The sequence below is a fragment of the Ostrea edulis genome, chromosome 3 (genome assembly GCF_947568905.1).
Source record: "Ostrea edulis chromosome 3, xbOstEdul1.1, whole genome shotgun sequence".
Lineage (NCBI taxonomy): Eukaryota > Metazoa > Mollusca > Bivalvia > Ostreida > Ostreidae > Ostrea > Ostrea edulis.
The window spans coordinates 93,052,599-93,073,260 of NC_079166.1; the positions used below are offsets into that span (position 1 = coordinate 93,052,599).

Genomic DNA, 20,662 nt, shown 5'->3' on the forward strand with positions numbered 1-20,662 from the left:
ATACATAAATACATACATGCATTATACAAGATATAGAACTAAATTAAGAATAAAAGCAAGTCCAATTGAATAAGGTTATAATCGGGAACATAGTTGGCAGAATTATTTTATATTTTGCAGTGTTGCTTTCGGGGGAGGGGGTATTCAATGGATATCAAATCTGAAAATTCAAGTTCTTTTCAATATTATTATTATTTCTTTTTTAATTTTTGGTGGTCAATATTTTTCAAGGTAAGTTAAGGATTTTGAAATGTGTATGCATTACTATGAAGAATATGAAACGGTAGATTATGTAGATTCTCTCTCTCTCTCTCTCTCTCTCTCTCTCTCTCTCTCTCTCTCTCTCTCTCTCTCTCTCTCTCTGTGTGTGTGTGTGTGTGTGTTCGCGCACTATGCCGACACTTACGACACGTATAAGGTTACACACGAGCAACCTACGACATTTTCAGAACCTACGACCCAAAAGTGTGTCGTAGGTTTGGAGACCCCTTGAAATCGGAATTTTTCATCGTGTTTTACCCAGAAAATACAAAATTTTGTATAGTGTGAGTTTCCGGGTTACACACGACTTTTGTTACACACAACACCGAGCCATAATGGGGTGCTTACACACTTTGCATCCTTGCCACATTCTCGCGCATGCGCAAATTCAACTTCCTAAGGAAACGAGGTCGAGTGGATGACAATGCAAATGTAAGTGTTTTTGTTTATTTAATTGAATATAAGTAGTCAATTAATGATTTAAAATTGATATTTTTGTTCCCGTCCGTTTAGTTTGAATACATTGGGGTATGTGATGTATCGGTATTCTGCAGTAATGGTGAGAAAAAGTAAGTTGACCTTTGACACGACTAAGATACAATTAGATGCGTGTAAGCTTAAATAGTTCAATGGTTTTCATTTTCTGTATGTTTTTGTGTTTGTTTTATATCATCATGATTATCTTCAGTATTTTGGTTTATCATTGATTTGACAAAATGTTTTACAAATACAGAATCAAGGAATAGTTAGAATTTCATCTTCAATACAATATCGGTGTACACGTTTTTTTTTTAGACATATGAACATCGTTAAAAGCAACAATTCTCTAAATATTAAATAAGAATTGAATTATTATACACAGTATATTTGTCATTCTTTGATGAATATGCGTATCTTAATGTATAACATTGATATATAACAAACTGACGAACAACTGGAATTTCCTCTTTAGAATATTCTATCTTAGCTTGGCAAAATATTTTCAATATTTTCAAAGATATAAACCCCGTTTCAAAGCGACAATATCAAAGAAAATTAAACAAGTACATAGCTCCAAAAAATTGGGTCTTTATTACCACTATTTTTGGATATTATTAACTGGTAACCGGTGGATAGCTCCAGCCTCTTTCCCCTTAATAAGGAAGGTGTGGTCAAGCGCGGTTAAACAAGTTCTTGGGGAAAATATTGTTTACCTTATTTTAAGAAATTGTTTAGATTTCATTTTGTTCCAACATCGACCAGTTGCAAAGATTTTGGGTTAATTTATCTGATGGTTGACTTTACGCCATGGCTATAAACAACTTTATATAATATGTTGATTTATAGGCGTTGAAAGAAATTTCCAAATAAAGGGTGTTGAAATCAAATGGGACAAGGACATTTAAAGTATGTGCGGTTCAAGTGTCTCTCATCAATATGAATAGAATGAAAAATAAAGTAATTTGTCCCAAAATGAAGTCCCCCCCCCCTTTCTTCTCTCCAACCCCATCCCCATTTGTGCATGCAGCTAGATCCAGTGTTTTCATAACAGACCAAATTCATGTTAAATTATCAATGTTTGTCCTGTTAAGAAGATATACTTTTTAAGTAAATGGAAACTCCAATCTAGTTCACTGAATTTATGAAAAGGCAAGAGCAGATCCGGATTTCTCTCTCTCTCTCAGAGTGTTGCCAAATCGGTGTAACTTACATTAAAAAAAATAAAGGGGTTTCGGTCAAGGGCTACCGCTATTTTTAGAGCGACCCTGAACACTAGCGACAGCGATCACCGCAACACCGGCACCAGAACATGTACAGACTGTTCAATCGAGTGGGGAAGATCCCCAGGGCTTTTTGTAAATTTCATATAAAGTTGCAGAAATGACATTTTTTATCTTTGTTTATTTTTTTTACTTATTCAATTGTAAGAAATCAGATACTATTTATATGTATTTCTAAAAATAAAATTTTGAAAAAAAAATAATAAATCCATTACGAGATTCGAACTGGGTACATGTTATCGTGAGTTTCATAGACATCTCTAACGATTACGTAACAGTGTTTTAATCTTCACACTCTTGTTATTTCACACTCTCAAATAAATGAAGTTATGTAAATCAATTTTGTGTAGCCTATGTTTCAAAATATTATTTGTATTTTGCACCATTTACAAATGTAAAATAGTATTGTTAAAAATTCAGAAGTTTTTGAATTTGTCAGCACTTGGAGATTATTTTTCTCGTGCCGTAGACCGACTGAAGAAGAAAAAAAAGGGGTCAGATTATTTTCTTAGTGCTGTGTTTAAAGTTATGTATTAGTAAGTATAAAATGAGGATATCATTGTTTATAGACATCAGTCAGTGCTGCATATACATGTATTACCATTGTCTGTCTGTCTGTTTACCAGTATTTACAGGTATCTGAATTTTTAATCAGCTGTTAATCTGTAAATGGATACAAATAGAAAAATGGGAGGGGGGATGCATATAGATAGATATATAGTGTATTTATCATCTATTTATAGAGATAGAGTTTTTTCCTTTTATTTATTTATATATATTTATTGATTAAAATACCTGTGCAGTATAATGAGTATTGCCCATGTCTGTTGTAGGGGTAGTGGTAAAATAGTATGATATACATGTATGTATGATATTTTAATAATATTAACAATGAACCTACATTGTAATATTTTTGCCATAGTGTGTATATGAATTCTAGGTATCAGGACAACTCGCCCCCAAGACAACTCGCCCTCAAGACAACTCACCCCCTCATCGGGACAACTCGCCCCTAAGACAACCCGCCCTCAAGACAACTCGCCCCCTCTTCGGGACAACTCGCCCCCTCTCTTGAGATAATTCGCTCCTACATATCATACATGTTTACAATTATTATTTTTGGTCTAAATCCAAGAGGTGTATTACCAAAAATTAATGAATTTCTTATAGATAGTATATACATCACAGACAATAAGACGTGTTCACATTAACACCGAACTTCATGTCTTTTTATGCAAGACGAACGATTTTAGTGGAAATCCAGTGTTTGGGTTCAGTAAATTCATCATCACTTTTATGTACATGTAAAATATATAATTTCAGCGGAAACAAGTTAGCGTTTGGTATAGGGAGAGTATTAGCTTGGTCTACAGCTGACGTAGTATAATTATCAATAATCTGCGTCTGTTGTTAAATCTAATTGTTTCATTTCCCCCAAGCTGTTATAAATTTACTTCAAACGTTATGAGTTACTCATCATCAGAGTTCTTTACACTTTGAAATCACCGCGTAAAAAGAATCACACTGCGTAAAAAGAATCAGTAAAGCAAAGCCGTTATAAAATTTCTAAAATGGGAATTTTATTTTTCAACGGGTATTAGTTGAGAAATGCATTAAAAGATAATTACATGTATCAGAATATTCATGCTTCACCTTTACACTTATGTATACTATATCGATAAAAGAAACACCCACACCCTCAAAATTTTCTCAGTATTAGAGACATTTAATCAATTACCTGAAGATCAGTAAATATAATTTTCCTTGCCAATTGATTTATGAAAAATATAACTTTTTCTGAAATGCAATAATTAAATATATGTATAATTCTATTAGAATTTACCATTCGTGTTAAAGTATGAAAGAAAAAGACGTATCTTTATAATTGTAATTGTATAATTAAAAGATTTATATAGCGCCCTATCAACATTAGTTCTCTAAAGCGCTTTACAAATGTGAAAGAAAAGATAATATAAAATCGATGTGCACATACATGTGAATAAAATATTCATAGTGTCAGAATTAAAATGCATAAATATTATTATTAATATATAGCGATATGATATGATTACCATAATAACATATGAAACAATTTAAAACAACCCTTAGGAATAATTAAATACATAACAAGGACATAGGCATAATAACAAACAGCAGGGTTTTTTTTTTGGGGGGGGGGGTGTTTGTTTTTTGTTAACAGCACTGTAAGAGCTGTATGTAAGAGCACTAAGTATATAAAAATAATCACAAATTAAAAGCTAATTTAAAGAGATGCATTCTGAGGTCCACTTTAAAATTAGACAATGAAGTACATTGTCTGAGTTTAAAAGGCAGAGAATTCCAGAGACTCGATGCAGCTTTGTCCAAACGTCGATCCCCATATGTTTTCGTACGTGTCCGAGGTACCTGGAGAAGATGCAGAGATTCGGATCTTAGTGATCGTGTGGGATTGTAAACTGTAAGGATATCCTTTATGTAAACTGGAGATAGGTTGTTGGGAGATTTGAAAGTATGAAGGAAGTATCTTATATTGAATTCTGTACTCAACTGGGAACCAGTGAAGATCTATTAGAACAGGAGTAATATGGTCGGATTTTTTTGAGCGTGTTATTAATCATGCAGCTGTGTTTTGTGCCCTCTGAAGTTTGCTGGTGTGTTTAGAATGAACACCATAAAGCAATGCATTTCCGTAATCTAATCTGGATGTAACTAGCGAGTTTACTAGAGTTTTACATGCTTCATCATTGATAAATGTTAAAAGTGTAAATAACACACACAAAATAAAAATAAAATGTGATAATATATTTATATATAATATTGGGGGCAGGGTTTGACACTAAGGCACGCCCGACCGACCGAGACTACTAAATGATAGGTCTGGTTGGGTAAAATGTTTATTTACTAGTCCGACTGGTCGTATTAAAAATATGAACAAATTTAAGAAACTTTACTTTAAATCATAAAATATTTTATTCATAAAAAAAATAACTGTAAAGAGTTTGCGAGCAATTTAATGAACCGCATGATGACATAATCTCTATCTTTAGTTCTAATAAGTCGCGGTCGTAAGTGATGTTCTACGACATCTACACATTGTTAATGTGTGTAAAGTTATGTTTTGGTTAAATAGAATTATTGAATTCACTTTCATTAAAAAAAACACCAAAACAGTTCATTTGAATTGAATATAAGAAAGTGTTTATTAAACATATGTGCGGGAATGTCTATATAATCAAATATGAAATCTCGTCCTCAATGAAAGCAAAAGATGTCTCAAGAAAGAAAAAAAAAGGAAAACGTTGGGAAGAAACAAAGCAGCTAGGGCTTATGAAATAGAAATTTAAAAAAAAATATTGAGGTCAATTTATTCTAAATGGATTAAAGAATTTCCGTGCCGGTAAAAATTTAATGAAACTGAAAATAGGGTTGAAAGTAAAAGCATCAAATTTTAGTTCAAACTTAACGTTTTTCATTTAAATTAAGTACATGTATTTAGATATGGAGAATCTTATAAAAAAAAATTCTGGAACGTTGGTCAGGGCTAGTGGATGTAAGGTCAGGTCTAGCAAAAATCATTTTAAGTAGCCCGATTGGTCTAGTGCCCCAAAAAGTTAATGTCAAACCCTGGGGGGCGAGTGTCTCAAGAGAAGGGGGCGACTTGTCCTGAGAGAGGGCGAGTTGTCCTAAGAGGGGGCGAGTTGTCTTGGGGGCGAGTTGTCCAGCATTCGAATTCTATTGGTATCAATTATATAGTAGGCCTAGTAAGAATACTATTCTACTTCTATTCAGTAGAAATAGAGCAACACATACAAGAATATTTAAGCTTACATTTATGTATAGTAGTCTGGTACCACTAAATATATTAAGTTGAGTGTTCATAATATGTTAAAAATTCAGATCATGATGTTTTTTTACATGTCAGAGGGCATAAACATGCACCATACTTTTCATGAAGCACCAACACTCTTCATGAAGTATGCTGGCGTAAAGCGCAGCAGTTCAGGGTACCTGTAAAGTGCGAAACGAAACGAAATATACCAAAACGAAACGAAATCCACCGAAACGAAACGAAATATGTCGAAAGGAAACGAAACCCACCGAAACGAAACGAAACCTACCTAATCGAAATGAAACAAAATGTATAACCAAACTCTTTTAATTATAATAATTAAAAATGGCATCTTAGGCCCCTGTGAAAGTTACCACATATCAATAAAATTTGCCTCCCCTTTGATGTAGGCCTTCGGCTTAACTGATATAATTAAAAGAGATCGGTTATACAATCTGTTTCGTTTCGGTAGATTTCGTTTCGTTTCGGCGGATTTCGTTTCGTTTCGATTTCGTTTCGTACTTTACAGGTACCCAGCAGTTCATGCCCTTAAATACTTTAAAAAATTAAACTTATTTCTTAAATATGCATACATGTATTTGTACTTTAATAATCCATGTTTAGGAAATATTTCCATGTTATATATGTTAATCATATGTGTCACCATGCAATGTTAGATTGAAAAATAATATAAATACATGTGTATATGCAAACTAATGTTTCATTAGATTCTTTGCATTTGATTTTAATGTCAAGTTTCTTTTTCATAGTTGACGCAACAGATTATGAGATACAGATGAAACATGCAGGGAACCATGTAAATGATTCTGAAAGTGGCTACCCAGGTGCTGTTTAAGGAAGCTTGTAATAGGAGTGGAAAACCACCCAAAAACTATGTGTCTCAAAATGCCAGTAGAGACATAGAAAGAAGAGAGGAACTAGCTGGGATATCATTATGAAGAACCTAACCTCCTTGGAGTCAAGTATGTGACAAATTATACATATAAATAATCATCCATGTCACCATGAGATCGAAATTAACTTCTTAACCACAAGAAATTTTAGGTACTGTATTCTTTTCCTACTAGGCTCCAATTCGAAATTTAACCAGCATTTTTCTATCGATTGCTTTTTTTCAGGAATTTAATAAACTAAGCACCCCTTTTATCAAAATAAATGAGAAGAAAGTGCAATATCAAAAACAAGATTGGAATTTCTTTCCTTTAACATTTTTAAATGAATTATCAGGCAATGTATCATTGGTGGGGGTCATAGGGAACATCTATGCAGCATGTACTCACTATCCAGAGGTCCTCCACCTACAATTTACAGCATTATGTGGCTTGAACCTTAAGACTTAGTGTGTATTTAATTCTCTCTCTCTCTCTCTCTCTCTCTCTCTCTCTCTCTCTCTCTCTCTCTCTCTCTCTCTCTATCTATCTATATATATATATATTTCTATTTACTCAATCCTGTGTGTAATCATGCTTAGCAACTATCCAGTATGTTTCTGTGTAACATATTCTCAGCCATGCGGATGTTTTTCGTTAGATGTCATTTTTTTTCCCGACGAGTGAGGGGAAACCATCCCCTTACGAAACAGCCTGTAGAGAAATAAATGTTATGTGATTGAACTCCATCTGATCATCAATTTATATATATATATATATAATCCAAATAGAAAGAGTTGATATCACACAGTCAAAATAATTAAATAAAAAAGCAGGAAAATATGCAGTTCCAAAATATATTCAAATCGCTAGTGCTTTCTGGATTTTAACATCCATCCTCAGGTGAATACAAATATTGAATACAAAGTTGTTTATCTTATATTGTTGTATATGTATATCTAAAACATTTGGAGATTTCATCACAGTGGCTCATCACAAATTAACCCTCTCTCTTCTATATTTACATGGGGGGGGGGGGGGGGATCTGGTATCCCAATAATCACTCCTTCAAATTTCTATTATGTCTCCTTTATTTTACTGACATAAGATTTTACGACCGCTCTCAATCGATCAGAGAAAGACCATAGTTTGTAAAAATACTTAGAATATCTGTTCGCACCAACAATATATTTGAAGGAACAATGCATTTTCTATCGTTTTTAAAACCACAGGAACTTTTCATCAATCACTCAGAATGGAAGACAGACTTGCATTGGTCAGTTCAAGTTGCTCTTCAGTTAGGATGTGTGAGAGTAGTTTAAGCAAACATCCCCCCATTTAAGAAATTATGTCATTGTGCTTCTGCACAACTAATCATAATCTTACGTTCTAAGTTTTTATAGTATGTACCTGGAATATGTCAATATAATTCCATTTTTCTCATTCATAAGAGATTTACCAGTTATCTAAATATTACGTATGCAACTAATCAGAATGAAATGCTTGACGTGTGCATGTGTAGGTATTCATATTGTAAATCAACAGCAAAAAATCATTTTAATTTAATTACCCTTTAATAAGAAAGTTGTGATCATTTCAGTACCAAAAAATGAAAGAAAGCAATGCACGTTATGTGCATATGTCAATCTGTAATTCTGTTGGTGTCATCCAACAGGTATTTGTATCATGTACATGTATATGATTAGCATAATTAGTTTGAATTTCATGTTTGCATCATATATAAGAAAGCTGTGGAGATTTTGAAATTGTCTAATCAAAATTTAGCACAATTGTGCATGCACATGCTGGCTAGTAATTTTAACCATACCAATTTGTAAGTGCCAAGACATACTAAAATCCTCAACTTCAGAAGAATTTAATGAAAAACATAAACCTTATGGTCCTTGAAATATAGAAAAAATATAGAATCTTCAAAAGACAGGATATGCATATACTGAGTGTTGGCATTTTTGTATTACACCAATCTATATAGATACACATACTATCTACTATGCTGTGATATCAACTCATTCACTTTATTCATAAGAAAGTTACAGACATTTTAGTATTAAATCCAATCAAAATGAAATTTTGCATGCATGTGCAGATTGGTCATTTTGAACATGCAGATCAGTTAATAAATATCTTAAAAATATCTTAAAAATAAAAATCTTAAAAATTACAAGTCTTAATTAATAAATGCCTACAATATGAATATTAAACAATCTCAAAGAACAAAAAAAAATTTAGACTGATTCCCAAGTTAGTGTACCAAAATCCAATGCATGCACATTCAGACTAAAATACTATCTTTCTGCACATCCAAATGATATACATGTACGTACAATCATCTTAAAAAGATTGCATATAAAGGATCTCTTGTATAGTTATTGAGAACAGAGTATACCCTAAGTTCTGGGAACATAAATATAAGGAATCACTGTCTAGTTTGTCAGGGTATATGAGGTGATTAACAAATTAACATCAACTGAAAATATGAGAATTCATGCATAACAGCTTCACCGTTTATATAGTTTGCATGCATGTATCATGTTCATGCTTTTATGGGATCTTTGTGAATTATGTCAAGGATTTGGATGATTTGAATATATTATAAAAGTGGCAAGAATGAAAATAACATGTTCTGCCATATTTTTGTTTTCGACAGTTTATTTTATTTTTCAATGCGTTGTTTTACACCAGTTTTATAACGTATGCAATGCAGTGTACACCAGTTTTGGACAAATGAAATTGGCCTTTAGTTGGAATTTCCCTATCTCCCATTCATACGAATGAAGGATTCCATTTATCACACACATGCAATGCACACGTGATATCATGCCAATATACATATGCATTTATCACACATGTAGCAAGTTTCAATGTTAGAACACATCTGATATATGCAGTGAGTTTTATGTCAATATATATTTATCACACACATGCAGTGAGTTTCAGTGCCAGTACACATTTGCACACATGTAATGAGTTTCAGTGCCAGTACGCATTTATCACATGCGTGTAGTGAGTTTAAATGCCAGTACACATCACACACATGTAGTGAGTTTCAATGTCAGTACAGATCAATACACATGTAGTGAGTTTCAATGCCAGTACAGATTTACCACACACATGTAGTGAGTTTCAATGTCAATACAGATTTATCACACACATGTGAGTTTCAATGTCAATACATATTTATCACACACATATATTGAGTTTCAATGTCAATACAGATTTATCACACACATATATTGAGTTTCAATGTTAATACAGATTTATCACACACATGTAGTGAGTTTCAATGTCAATACAGATTTATCACACACATGTAGTGAGTTTCATTGTCAATACAGATTTTTCACACACTTAAACTGTTAAGTGAGTTTCAATGTCAATACAAAGTGATCAATTCTTTTGAGAAGCCTGTAGTAACCAACCATGTTGATATCCAAGAACTTTTTAACATTGTTATCTCTTTCTAAAATATTCAAAGTTTATATTTGGATTTCAAAAATCTTTTGTCTCTCAATCAACACATTGAAATTTGGTTTAAAGCATGTTGAATTTAGTTTCACAATCTTGATGTGATTTAATTGTGATGATTTCAAAAATAACATTCCTACTCACCACCCTGCATCTCAGAAATTAAAATGTAACTTAGAAATAATGAATGCATTTAAAAAAAAGAAGATTTAAAAACATTCAATATTTAAAATGATTGGACCAGTATTTCCTAATGTGAAATAATGTTAACGTGTACTGTGTTGTGCGGCGTGAAGACAAAATGTTTGGTAATAAAATAAGGTTATATTTAACAAGGAAAATGTTTTTGAATAGGTATTGACCATATATTACACAGATAAGTTAAATAGGCAACTTAATAAATTTCAAATGATTAGGTCACTAAAGATCATTTTGGAAAGATCAAGGTCACTCAACATGTACCTTATATAGAAAAGAACCTTTATTTCAAAAGTTATATATCATTGTGCAAGTCATTTGTTACATGAAGTAGTTCAACTTCATTGGTTAGATGCAGTTTGGGGAAGCAATTACTAATATTCTTGTTATTGGATTTCACTCAAATAGAGACATCAACACTTGCCCGAGTCCCCACATACACAGGGTGGAAGTAACTTGTTTATGTGTTTGGAAAACGCAATATGTATATTACATATTTAAAGTTCATTTACATTTTGTTAATAGTAACTTACAGAAGTACAAACATTTTAAAGCTTTATCTCTTCAATGTTGTAGACTATATTCAGAGGGAATGCAGATACTGAGGCCCCCAAGCTCATCTAGGAAGTTGGGAAGAAAAAAGCGAGGTATTTGTATGTCATAATTTGTATTATATTTTGTTATTCCCAAGCAAATGAAGTTTAGGAGGGTATATTAGAATCGCCATGTCTGTCTGTTGGTCTGTCTGTCTGTCGATTTGTCTGTAGGCATAATTTTGGCTGTACTCATTTTAGGAGACTAGCTAATGGACGCACCCCTACATTTCTGCTATATTTTAAAACTGAAAACAAATAAACGAAACATGACATAAGCCTTATATTTCAATGTACCAATGAAATATATTTATTAAAAATGTACATTCGATTTTAATGCAAGAGTGCGTTCGAGACCGCCGTGGACGTTGTCCCTGTGCTCCTGAGAGTCGGGAGTAACGAGAACATGTCCACACGGACGTGGTCTTTCCCTACACTACCTACAGAAAAGATGTGAGTTCTCGTGATGCGCACTGGGCGTTTGGGATCGGCAGGTATTAGGGCGAAGAACGGCGGAATCTTAACACACACAAGGGGCCGGAGATCATATGATAGAGGCACTATACATCTTTAATTCATACGGTTGATCTAAAAACCATTAAAAGAGGGCAGGGATAAATACTGGATGTTAAGAAAAGCCATGTTTTCAGGAAATATTCTTTATATAGAATTGAGAAACTTATGTATTACCGTGTAGAAAAGAACTATGGTAAAGTACGGTACCCTGTTCCAAGATTGAGATAGACAAGTACGCTTCTGTTATTGTACGCCTAATATAAAAATATATGAAGTATATATTGCAAAAGTGGTGGTTAATGTTGTAATAGTCTATAGTAGAAGGTAAATATTGCATAATATTTGCATGATCAGCGCCTATTACAACGATACAGAGGTTTTGAAATTCGAGCATGATTAAGGTAAGGCAAATTTATGACTAGGGTAAAGGAACCTTAATCAATATGTATGGCTAGGGTAACGCATATAGAAATAACTCGGTGAATTAGTAAAATATTGAAGTGGTTGTTTCATTGTATGCCCTCATATGCTAATTTTGTGTTAATCTTTGGAACAATCAGATATCTAATTCGGGGCTTTTACATTTCAAGTTATGTACTATCCAGACCGATATATGTATTTTTGTTGTAATATAACTGCAATATAAAATCTAAATCTATTTTGTAGATCATAAAAACGCTTCATATTGAGGAGATCAGCAACGTCGCGAAAGTCCTTACTAAAACATCACAATTAATTTCTGCCCAGAGTTATCGTTCCTTACACTCGCATATATCTACCGTCCTATGTCAACGTCTCAAACTACGTAATGTCATTCCACATGTAAATTCATCTTTTACGGCTAATAAAACTAAGTGCTACTTTATAAAATATCGGGAAAGTGTCGGACAAGCAACTATATGTATTTTTCTCCATTACTATGAATTTTTTATGTATCTATGTATAGGCCTGGTGCAAGAGAACGACCTAATATCCACGTTTCAACCCAAATCAATGCTTATTTTGTCACAAAAAGACTTGACATCTGTTCAATATTTATTTATTTACTTATATTTTTTGTAACTGAACTCGATGCCATACTTTTTTGGGCACACGTGCCACTATTACAATAACGTTGTAAAAGCCTCAAGACGTTGACAGAGGTATATGTGAGAGCAAGGAACGACAATTCGGAGTAGCTATTGCGTCAGCGAATAGTTGATATAGATGCGTCAAAAATATAGTTTCAAACATCTTAATTAGAAAACATTAATAACACTTTTGAACATGAAATGCCTCAAGATGTGAAATAGAATCGAAAAAAAAATATCAAAAACTGATGAAAACGAGGATGAAAAACATTTTGCAGAAACGAGTAGTGTTTGAATGAAAGTGAAATTGACACATGTATACTTCAGTTAGAAATATAATGGTTATACAAACTAAATTATCTTACAAACGTTCCGAGTTTAAATAAAAACAACCGTGAATACGAAAGAGCAAAGTTGCAAATTACAAACATTTCAATAAAAAAATTATGGATAAAAAAAATAAAACAAACTCAAATTTCTCTAAAAGTAATTAAATGAAATTATACTACGCAAATCCTTAGCGTTAGATCAGAAAGGGTTAGCTTTGTTGATCGGGATACTTCAGGCTGAGAAATGTATTATGCGAAAATTGTTGGTGAAGATAAGACTCCCGGTTACGAAGCGAATGCTCTCAGATACCATTCAGCTACCGCTTGAGTTCAATTTCCAATCTGCATCGTATTTGCTTGTGATCTCCATTGACCTCCAGGAAAACGCATTTGATGCAAATTGACATGTACATGTACATGCAATACAGTAAACAAAGCAAAGCGTACATTTCATGACACATCATCAAATACGGTATAATTATTCTCTATTATAGCAACAATAACGGATATATGATGGAAAATATTATATGACGTTAACAATTACTAAGCTTTTATAATTACACGCAGTATATTCATTTGATAAAAAAAAGATTACAATCAGCGTGACCTCTATGTATGTCTATCAAACTCTGTTCGCACAAACTGTCTTTAAAGCTTTTACATTTCTAAATAAAATAAAACAAACATATGATTTATAACAAGCTTTGAGTAATACACTTTATTTCAATTATGTTATTTAACCCAATCAGATGAAAAACAGTTAAGCTAATTTCCTCTCTCCAAGCACCATTTCTAATTATTCATAATCATAGGACGTTGTATGAGTTCCGAAAATAAACTACGGAATATCGAAACATTTCGAACTCTTCAGAAAAAGAAATTTCGGAAATTATGCATTAATTGAGCAACTGATGTCTACAAATTAATGAAGACTAAAGCCGATTCATGTCTGATAAAAAAAAGATTCTCCCCGATTCAATTATCCTTTTTGACTACTGCAAGCGAACATCCTAATACCAAAAAACATGATTCTCTAACGTTTAGTAACAGAACACGACTTAAAAGCAATTCTCTGTAAGGACCAAAATATTGCAAGCGAATATCCTAGTACCAAAAACCATGACTCTCTAATGTTTAGTAACAGAACACGACTTAAAAGCAATTCTCTGTAAGGACCAAAATATTGCAAGCGAATATCCTAGTACCAAAAACCATGACTCTCTAATGTTTAGTAGCGGAACGCGACTTAAAAGCAAATCAAAGCACAATGAAAAGGTAAAGATAGTGATCTATGTCATCAATCTCAAAATTTGTATAATGTGAATTTCATCTACCGTACGTGGATATTTACTCAGCTTGGTAGATATTCTCGATTCATTCCGCTTAACAACCGACCACCCTGCAATGGTACCGTAATGATACCGTAAATTATCACTTGTCAGGATATGGGGCTTACGGCGGGTGCGACCGGTTGACAAGGGATGCTTACTCCTCCTAGGCACCTGATCCCTTCTCTGGTGTATCCAGGGGTCCGTGTTTGCCCAACTATCTATTTAGTATTGCTTGCGGGAGTATGATTGAGATTGATCACTGTTCGTTATCTTCACCCTCCCTTATTATCAATCAATCGTTAGGCACGTAGTAACGGAGACACACTTCGCGTCATAGAAGACGTACTTTTCCCTTCAATTTATTATTTCATACAAAGATTGTTATTTTTACATGGAACATCGATTTATTAGCCGATATTTTTTTTTTCTAGTAGCGATAGATAGTGGCGCAAATACTAGGTTTGAAGCTGTATGATCCGAATTACATATTTTTCCATCTCGTAAAACGCTATTAAATCATCTCACGTATGTAGTTATGAGGCTGTATGACATATCATACATTATTTCACCTGTTTTAACAAAAAATATTTAATTCTAAATCGGTGTTTACAAACAATTGCGTCACCCTGTCATTACAAGTGACAGTCGCGTTACCAGTTCAAACTTACATATCATCGGTGTTCTTATCTGTGTAAAGCTGTGTAGTTTGTTACAACAGCAACGTGCCATAAGCTTAATAGTAATAAAAATATCAAATGCATCTTAGTAATTCGTTGTTTACGCTCTTTCAGCCCTAAAACTAGACAGTTGCGTCTGAGTTAATACATCATGTTGGGATTCCCTTGTCGGGCGTAGGCCTATTTATAGACGTCTAACACTGTATAATTTATGCGTTACCCGGAACACCTCGGGCCTTACACCGTGCTTTGGCTGAAATGTCCAAGGTTTTCCGGATGAGCATTTCGCAAATTCTATGGTCGTTATAACGATCGAGTTCGTCAATACAACCTCGCATTGGGTCAAATGCTGTCTGACGTGTTTCATACCGATTGTTAAGCCGTTCTTGGCACACTGATTTTGACTGCGGATTACTCCGTTTACCTGATCAGGATATGGGGCTCGCGGCGGGTGTGACCGGTCAACAGGGGATGCTTACTCCTCCTAGGCACCTGATCCCACCTCTGGTGTGTCCAGGGGTCCGTGTTTGCCCAACTATCTATTTTGTATTGCTTGTAGGAGTTATGAGATTGATCACTGTTCGTTATCTTCACCTTGCATCTATGTACCACACTATATTTACTTTCTAAATAATATTTTCACTGTTTTCTTTTACATGGAGATGTTTTCAAGCATGTAATTAATGAAAAGTTGATAATTTTGTAAAGTAATTAATCTGTTTTAAAGTAATTATGTACAGAAATAATACATGAATATCGGGTCATACAGCTTTAATTGCATCATATCAAGCCACGCCTATTGTCTCCGTTTACACTATGTCAAATGCCATGCATGGATGATGAAAAAAAATCTTCGTCTTCGTAATTATTTTTGTTTCTTAATCAACCAATCGGTGAGCTTCCAATATTTAAGGTGGAAAGGGTAGGTAATACCGGACTCGATAACTGTTGCTAGCGACGATGTGTTTAACCGATGGATATGTAATTATTGAAGATACTCAAACACGTGTACGTATTGATTATTTCCTACATCTATTGGTCGTTAGCATTGTCATATAGTTAGGTGACATTAATATTCATAACACGGGCTGTTATAACTCGTGTAAGGTATTTCATACAGGTAAAGTCATTCTAAGGCTCTTTCTCGTGCAGTCTGTTAAGTCTCATCTACCCGTCCATTGTAATGCATACATTGAATTGTTAATTTTATCATATTAATTTTGTTATTCTTTATTTGTAGCATTCTGAGATAATTGCATAAAAAAGAATGTATATACTTTGTAATTGTGCATCGAATTATTAGAAACAATTAAACTGCACATACAGGTAAGAGTGCTAAACATCCTATTTAACTTGTTTGTATTCATTTTATAAATGGTTTATGTTCGATTGAGTGAAACGAATAAGAACACAAATAAATCATGAATTGAAGGCATAACTAATTTTCTTGCTAAATAAGAAGTTTCAGACAAATGTGACGTCAACTTTACCTATCCATCCAACCCCCTATTTAACTTTTTAACTTTTAGCTATGTTCGTGCGGGATTGATATGTGACTTAACGAACTTTGAAAAAAAATAAAATAGAAACATGTTTTTTATGAAAATTAATTTTAATACTATTAATGATTCTTAACAAAAAAGTATTTTGTTTGTTTTTGAAAATGGAGACAATGTTTAAAGTATTGTTTCATCACATCATGACTGTGATTGGCCCCATTAATATGCAACCATCATCAGGTAGTGCAGATTCAGATTTATTCAAATTATGGCCCTGGATGGTAAGGCGAGGTAACAAAATGATCAAATTGTTAGGTGATAACATACATGTATGATCAAATTTATCAGCATATTTCGTAATTGCTCTCATTTAATATCTTATACGGTCGGTGAAATGAAAGAAATTATTTGCGATCGTTCTTCGAAGCTTGTACTAATATGTTTCTTGTTATTTCCGATACATGCAGTGTGTTTGATTTTTTAAAAAAGTTGCCCACGTTTGCTCAGAAAACAGGACTTCGTTTGTCACACTAAATACCAAAACCGCAACGGAATCGGAGACGAAATAGTAGTTCCAAATGTATGTATAACATTGCGACGTGAACGTGTGGGCGGCCTGTAGGCTGTTGGTGGGACACATTCACCGATTAAAGACAATTAGGCGAAAACCCAAAAAGATGGAACCATTTCCAGCAATGGACAGGGGTTGAGTGTCATATTTAACATGAAATCTCGATTCAGTATGATTGCATACTGTAAATGAAATACTCATCACCCACGATGTTTCTAATAATTGTTTTCTCACAGCTTGCGTGCATCCACCGTTGATATAAACGTCATTCCTTCATGAATAATCATTAGAAAATCACCGTTAACCCCTTGCATTGAATAGAACATTACTCCGTTGATACCCTTATAATTTGTTCTGATGGGTTTTTTTCTTCTTCAAAAATATGAAAATATTGCATTCATAAGGATTGTTTTAATAATTCATATCGATGGATAGAATGACGTGATTCAAAGTGCTGTGTCATATTTAGATCGACACATCTTTCACTTCATTTTTTTTAATTTAATGACTATATTTACTTACTTGATTTTCCCACAGTTCAAAAGTAGAGAAACATTCCAAAAATATGATGTATGAATCATCTATTTCATATGCCAGAGTTTCAAAGATTTAGAGGTATTCCTTTTGCATGGTCCTGTTTTTAAACATTACTGGTCAAATTCACAGGTACGTCAGAGAAAGTGTTAAAGTGCTTGACATTTTACTTACGTATTTCGCTCCATTCATGACGAAAAAAACAACCCTTTGTGACAATGAGGTCGATGAAATCAAGTCCTTTTCTCCAGACAAAAGGCTGCAGAATGTTCTGGATGATTCGATTTCTAATTCCTTCAGATTTAGGGTCACACCAGTTCTTCTCAATAATCCAGCTCAATATCAGATATTCACCATCAGTTCTGACACTGCCTGCAAACTCTTCAAAAACCCTATCTCTGACCTCAGGAGAAGAAAACTCTACTTTTCCCCCGTCCCACTTCAGCACGTCTCCTTTGTCTGTCATTGATTTAATGGAACGGATATCCTCCTCTACTGTTCTGCTGTCATGGTCACACAATCTTCTACTATTTTCCAAATAGTTATGGAATTCCCCTTTATCTATCTCCCTAGAATAAATCCCGCTATATCCTGCCAACAAATGAAGTAGGATCGCCTGGTCATATTCAGAAAGTTGACAGTAGATATCTGGAAACAAATGAAATGTGTATACTGATATTGATAGAGAAAATATGTATTTGTATATCATCAAGGAGAGGATTTTGATACAATAGCATAACTGATTTAATTCCCAAATTGAATTATAACCCCACGACAAGCTTCTATTTTTTTCAAACATTTATGGAAATATCCTTTATCTATATCCCAAAAAGAAAGCCCGACATATCGTGTCAATAACTGAAGTAGAATCGCCTGGTCATATTTACAATATTTACTTGAGAAAAATCGAATGTTTATATTGATAAATAAAACATGTATATTTGTATATCACCAATGAGACTTTTTGGTGATTCAATGATACAACCAATTAAATTATCAAAGTGAATTATAACCTTAAGATTAGGCAGAGCGTACTTCATAAAATCAAAAATTGTACATAAACTGATCAACAAATATGTTGAATTTCTAAGATTTACAGACTTGTCAAAACACAAATCCACTAAATGAAATATATCTGAATTTCATGATGTTTTATATCACTCTATTGAAATAAACACTATCTCATGTTGTCTAGTTTACTAATGATAATTATCTTGTATCATCGATCAATGTTTGGAATGAGCATGTGCAAATTCAAGATTTCTCTTTAATGTGAAAATGAACATATCAAATCAAGTTAAATACATGTAAGCGCCGTCCAGTAGTTATACTTACAAATACATCGTTAATTGATTTATAATATTAATACTTAGTTTGTATCCATATTACATGTATGTTGTTCAACAAATCATAATCAATTAGAATTGATACAGTCATGTCAGTTAGACTCAGTTTTCATTGAATTAATTATTAATTCCCTGCTTCAAATTATGTAGGTATAGATTATAACACCAAGACATAGTTACGGCTCTTTCTATATATTTGAAAAAAATTCCCAACACCCACATTTAATGGTCAATGAGACGAAATTATAGACAATAGTAATTTCTTTACTGGTAACATTGTCTTCTTCCTCCTCCTCCTCCTCCTCCTCCTCCTCCTCCTCCTCCTCCTCACCATCATCATCATCATCATCACCCTCGTCATCGTCTTTGCTGTTGGAGTCTGCTCTAAAACGCTTTTGCAAGAGATCCTTGGAAACGAAAAAGTATCGATAGAAATATTATGTTTCACTGTGATATCAAACGTATTTGGCATATATTCTTACAAGCAAAAGTTACTCACAGACACAACAGCTGAATCACGACGCTTTCTGTGTGTCATTACTGACGTCTCAACATATGTTTCACATTCTGAAATTACACGAAATATGTTATGTACTATATAATATTCACATTTTTATTCATTTATTTTTGCCTTTGATATATCTAGAAATTGTGCTGAGAGTCATTTATTTATAATGTTGTGAGAAATGCGTACATGGATCTTGATAAATATATTACTTCGATTTTAAAGTCCGGCAGTTTAAAAAAACTGAAAATAAAACGTAAATATAAAAAGCAAAATGCATGAACAAGGTACGGTTTTAGCCAAAATCTGCCCTGTCAAATAAACTCACCAAAAATACTATATCTGGTATTTGAGAAAGTACCATCCATGAATATGACCATTGTTAATATGTACCTACCACAGCTGCTGTAATATAATAAGCGGAAAACTCTATATTAGACTGACGACGTCGCCAAATTTGACGTTAATTTTGACGTCATATACGAGAATTTTCCCCAAAGGAATGTTCTGAGTAGCAAAATAAAAACTGTATCACACATAGAAGTATTAATGTTTAATAAATGCGAAATTATTAGTTTTCGTGCTGATGTGACTAGGTTTGAAATGGAAATTGAAACCACATCAGATATGCCGCGCAAGGACAAAAATCTGCAGGTTTTCGTAGAAAGCTTTTCTGGTGCAGAAATAGAATGGTCCGAACACCAAATTAAAGAAACGTTTCTATACTGGTAACAGCCATTTCTTGTTTCTGTCTCCAACTTTCTTTTATTTTGCCGGATTTTAAGGGGGGAAATGTTTATATTTATTATAGTATTGTGTGCATTCGGAAAAAATGACGACATCAAAGGTAGCTCATGTTCAAATCACTTGATTGTATACGAAATTTGGATATCAGCAACGTAATTTTTTCACGAATCGGAACACAATGGAATTCATTGGTATTTTTTAAATTGGCATACGCAATATTCCATGAACTTTGATGATAGAATATCATAATGTAGACCCTCAATATTGTATGCGTGGTATTTAAAGGAAAATTTCATTTTATAGGTATACTCAGGAAAAAACACAGTGTTTCTGAGAAACTAGAAACACAACTTCAAAGAGGAGATAATTATGAAACAGTCGCGGAAATCAGCGGTGGAGCATTGGCTCCGTAACCGGGAGGTAGAGAATTTGAACCCCGCTCATGTCATGGCCGCGTTGAACCTGAGACGTAGACATACGGTACCAACCAGACCCAACCTGACAGAAACCAGTCCCAGAT

The 20,662-nt window shown here is 33.5% G+C and overlaps 1 protein-coding gene and 1 long non-coding RNA gene across 3 annotated transcripts in view; one reads left to right on the forward strand and one right to left on the reverse strand.

The window, feature by feature from the left end:
• Positions 1 to 19,448, reverse strand: part of LOC125674436 (uncharacterized) — a 117,283-nt gene extending 97,835 nt beyond the window's left edge. The window contains exons 1-3 of the mRNA XM_056159424.1: positions 19,390 to 19,448; positions 19,159 to 19,297; positions 17,719 to 18,192 (exon numbers count right to left, since the gene is read on the reverse strand). Of these exons, the coding sequence (XP_056015399.1) occupies positions 17,719 to 18,192; positions 19,159 to 19,297; positions 19,390 to 19,428 (652 nt within the window). The 5' untranslated portion in view covers positions 19,429 to 19,448. The remainder of the gene's footprint in view (positions 1 to 17,718; positions 18,193 to 19,158; positions 19,298 to 19,389) is intronic.
• On the forward strand, positions 509 to 11,135 carry LOC130053016 (uncharacterized). Of its 2 annotated transcripts, none has more exons than XR_008801449.1 (3): positions 509 to 693; positions 6,621 to 6,833; positions 11,001 to 11,135. It is a non-coding gene; the product is annotated as an uncharacterized LOC130053016 (long non-coding RNA). The 2 variants fall into 2 exon arrangements; XR_008801450.1 differs by lacking the exon at positions 509 to 693 and adding an exon at positions 2,400 to 2,557.
• Positions 19,449 to 20,662: the final 1,214 nt, after the last annotated feature.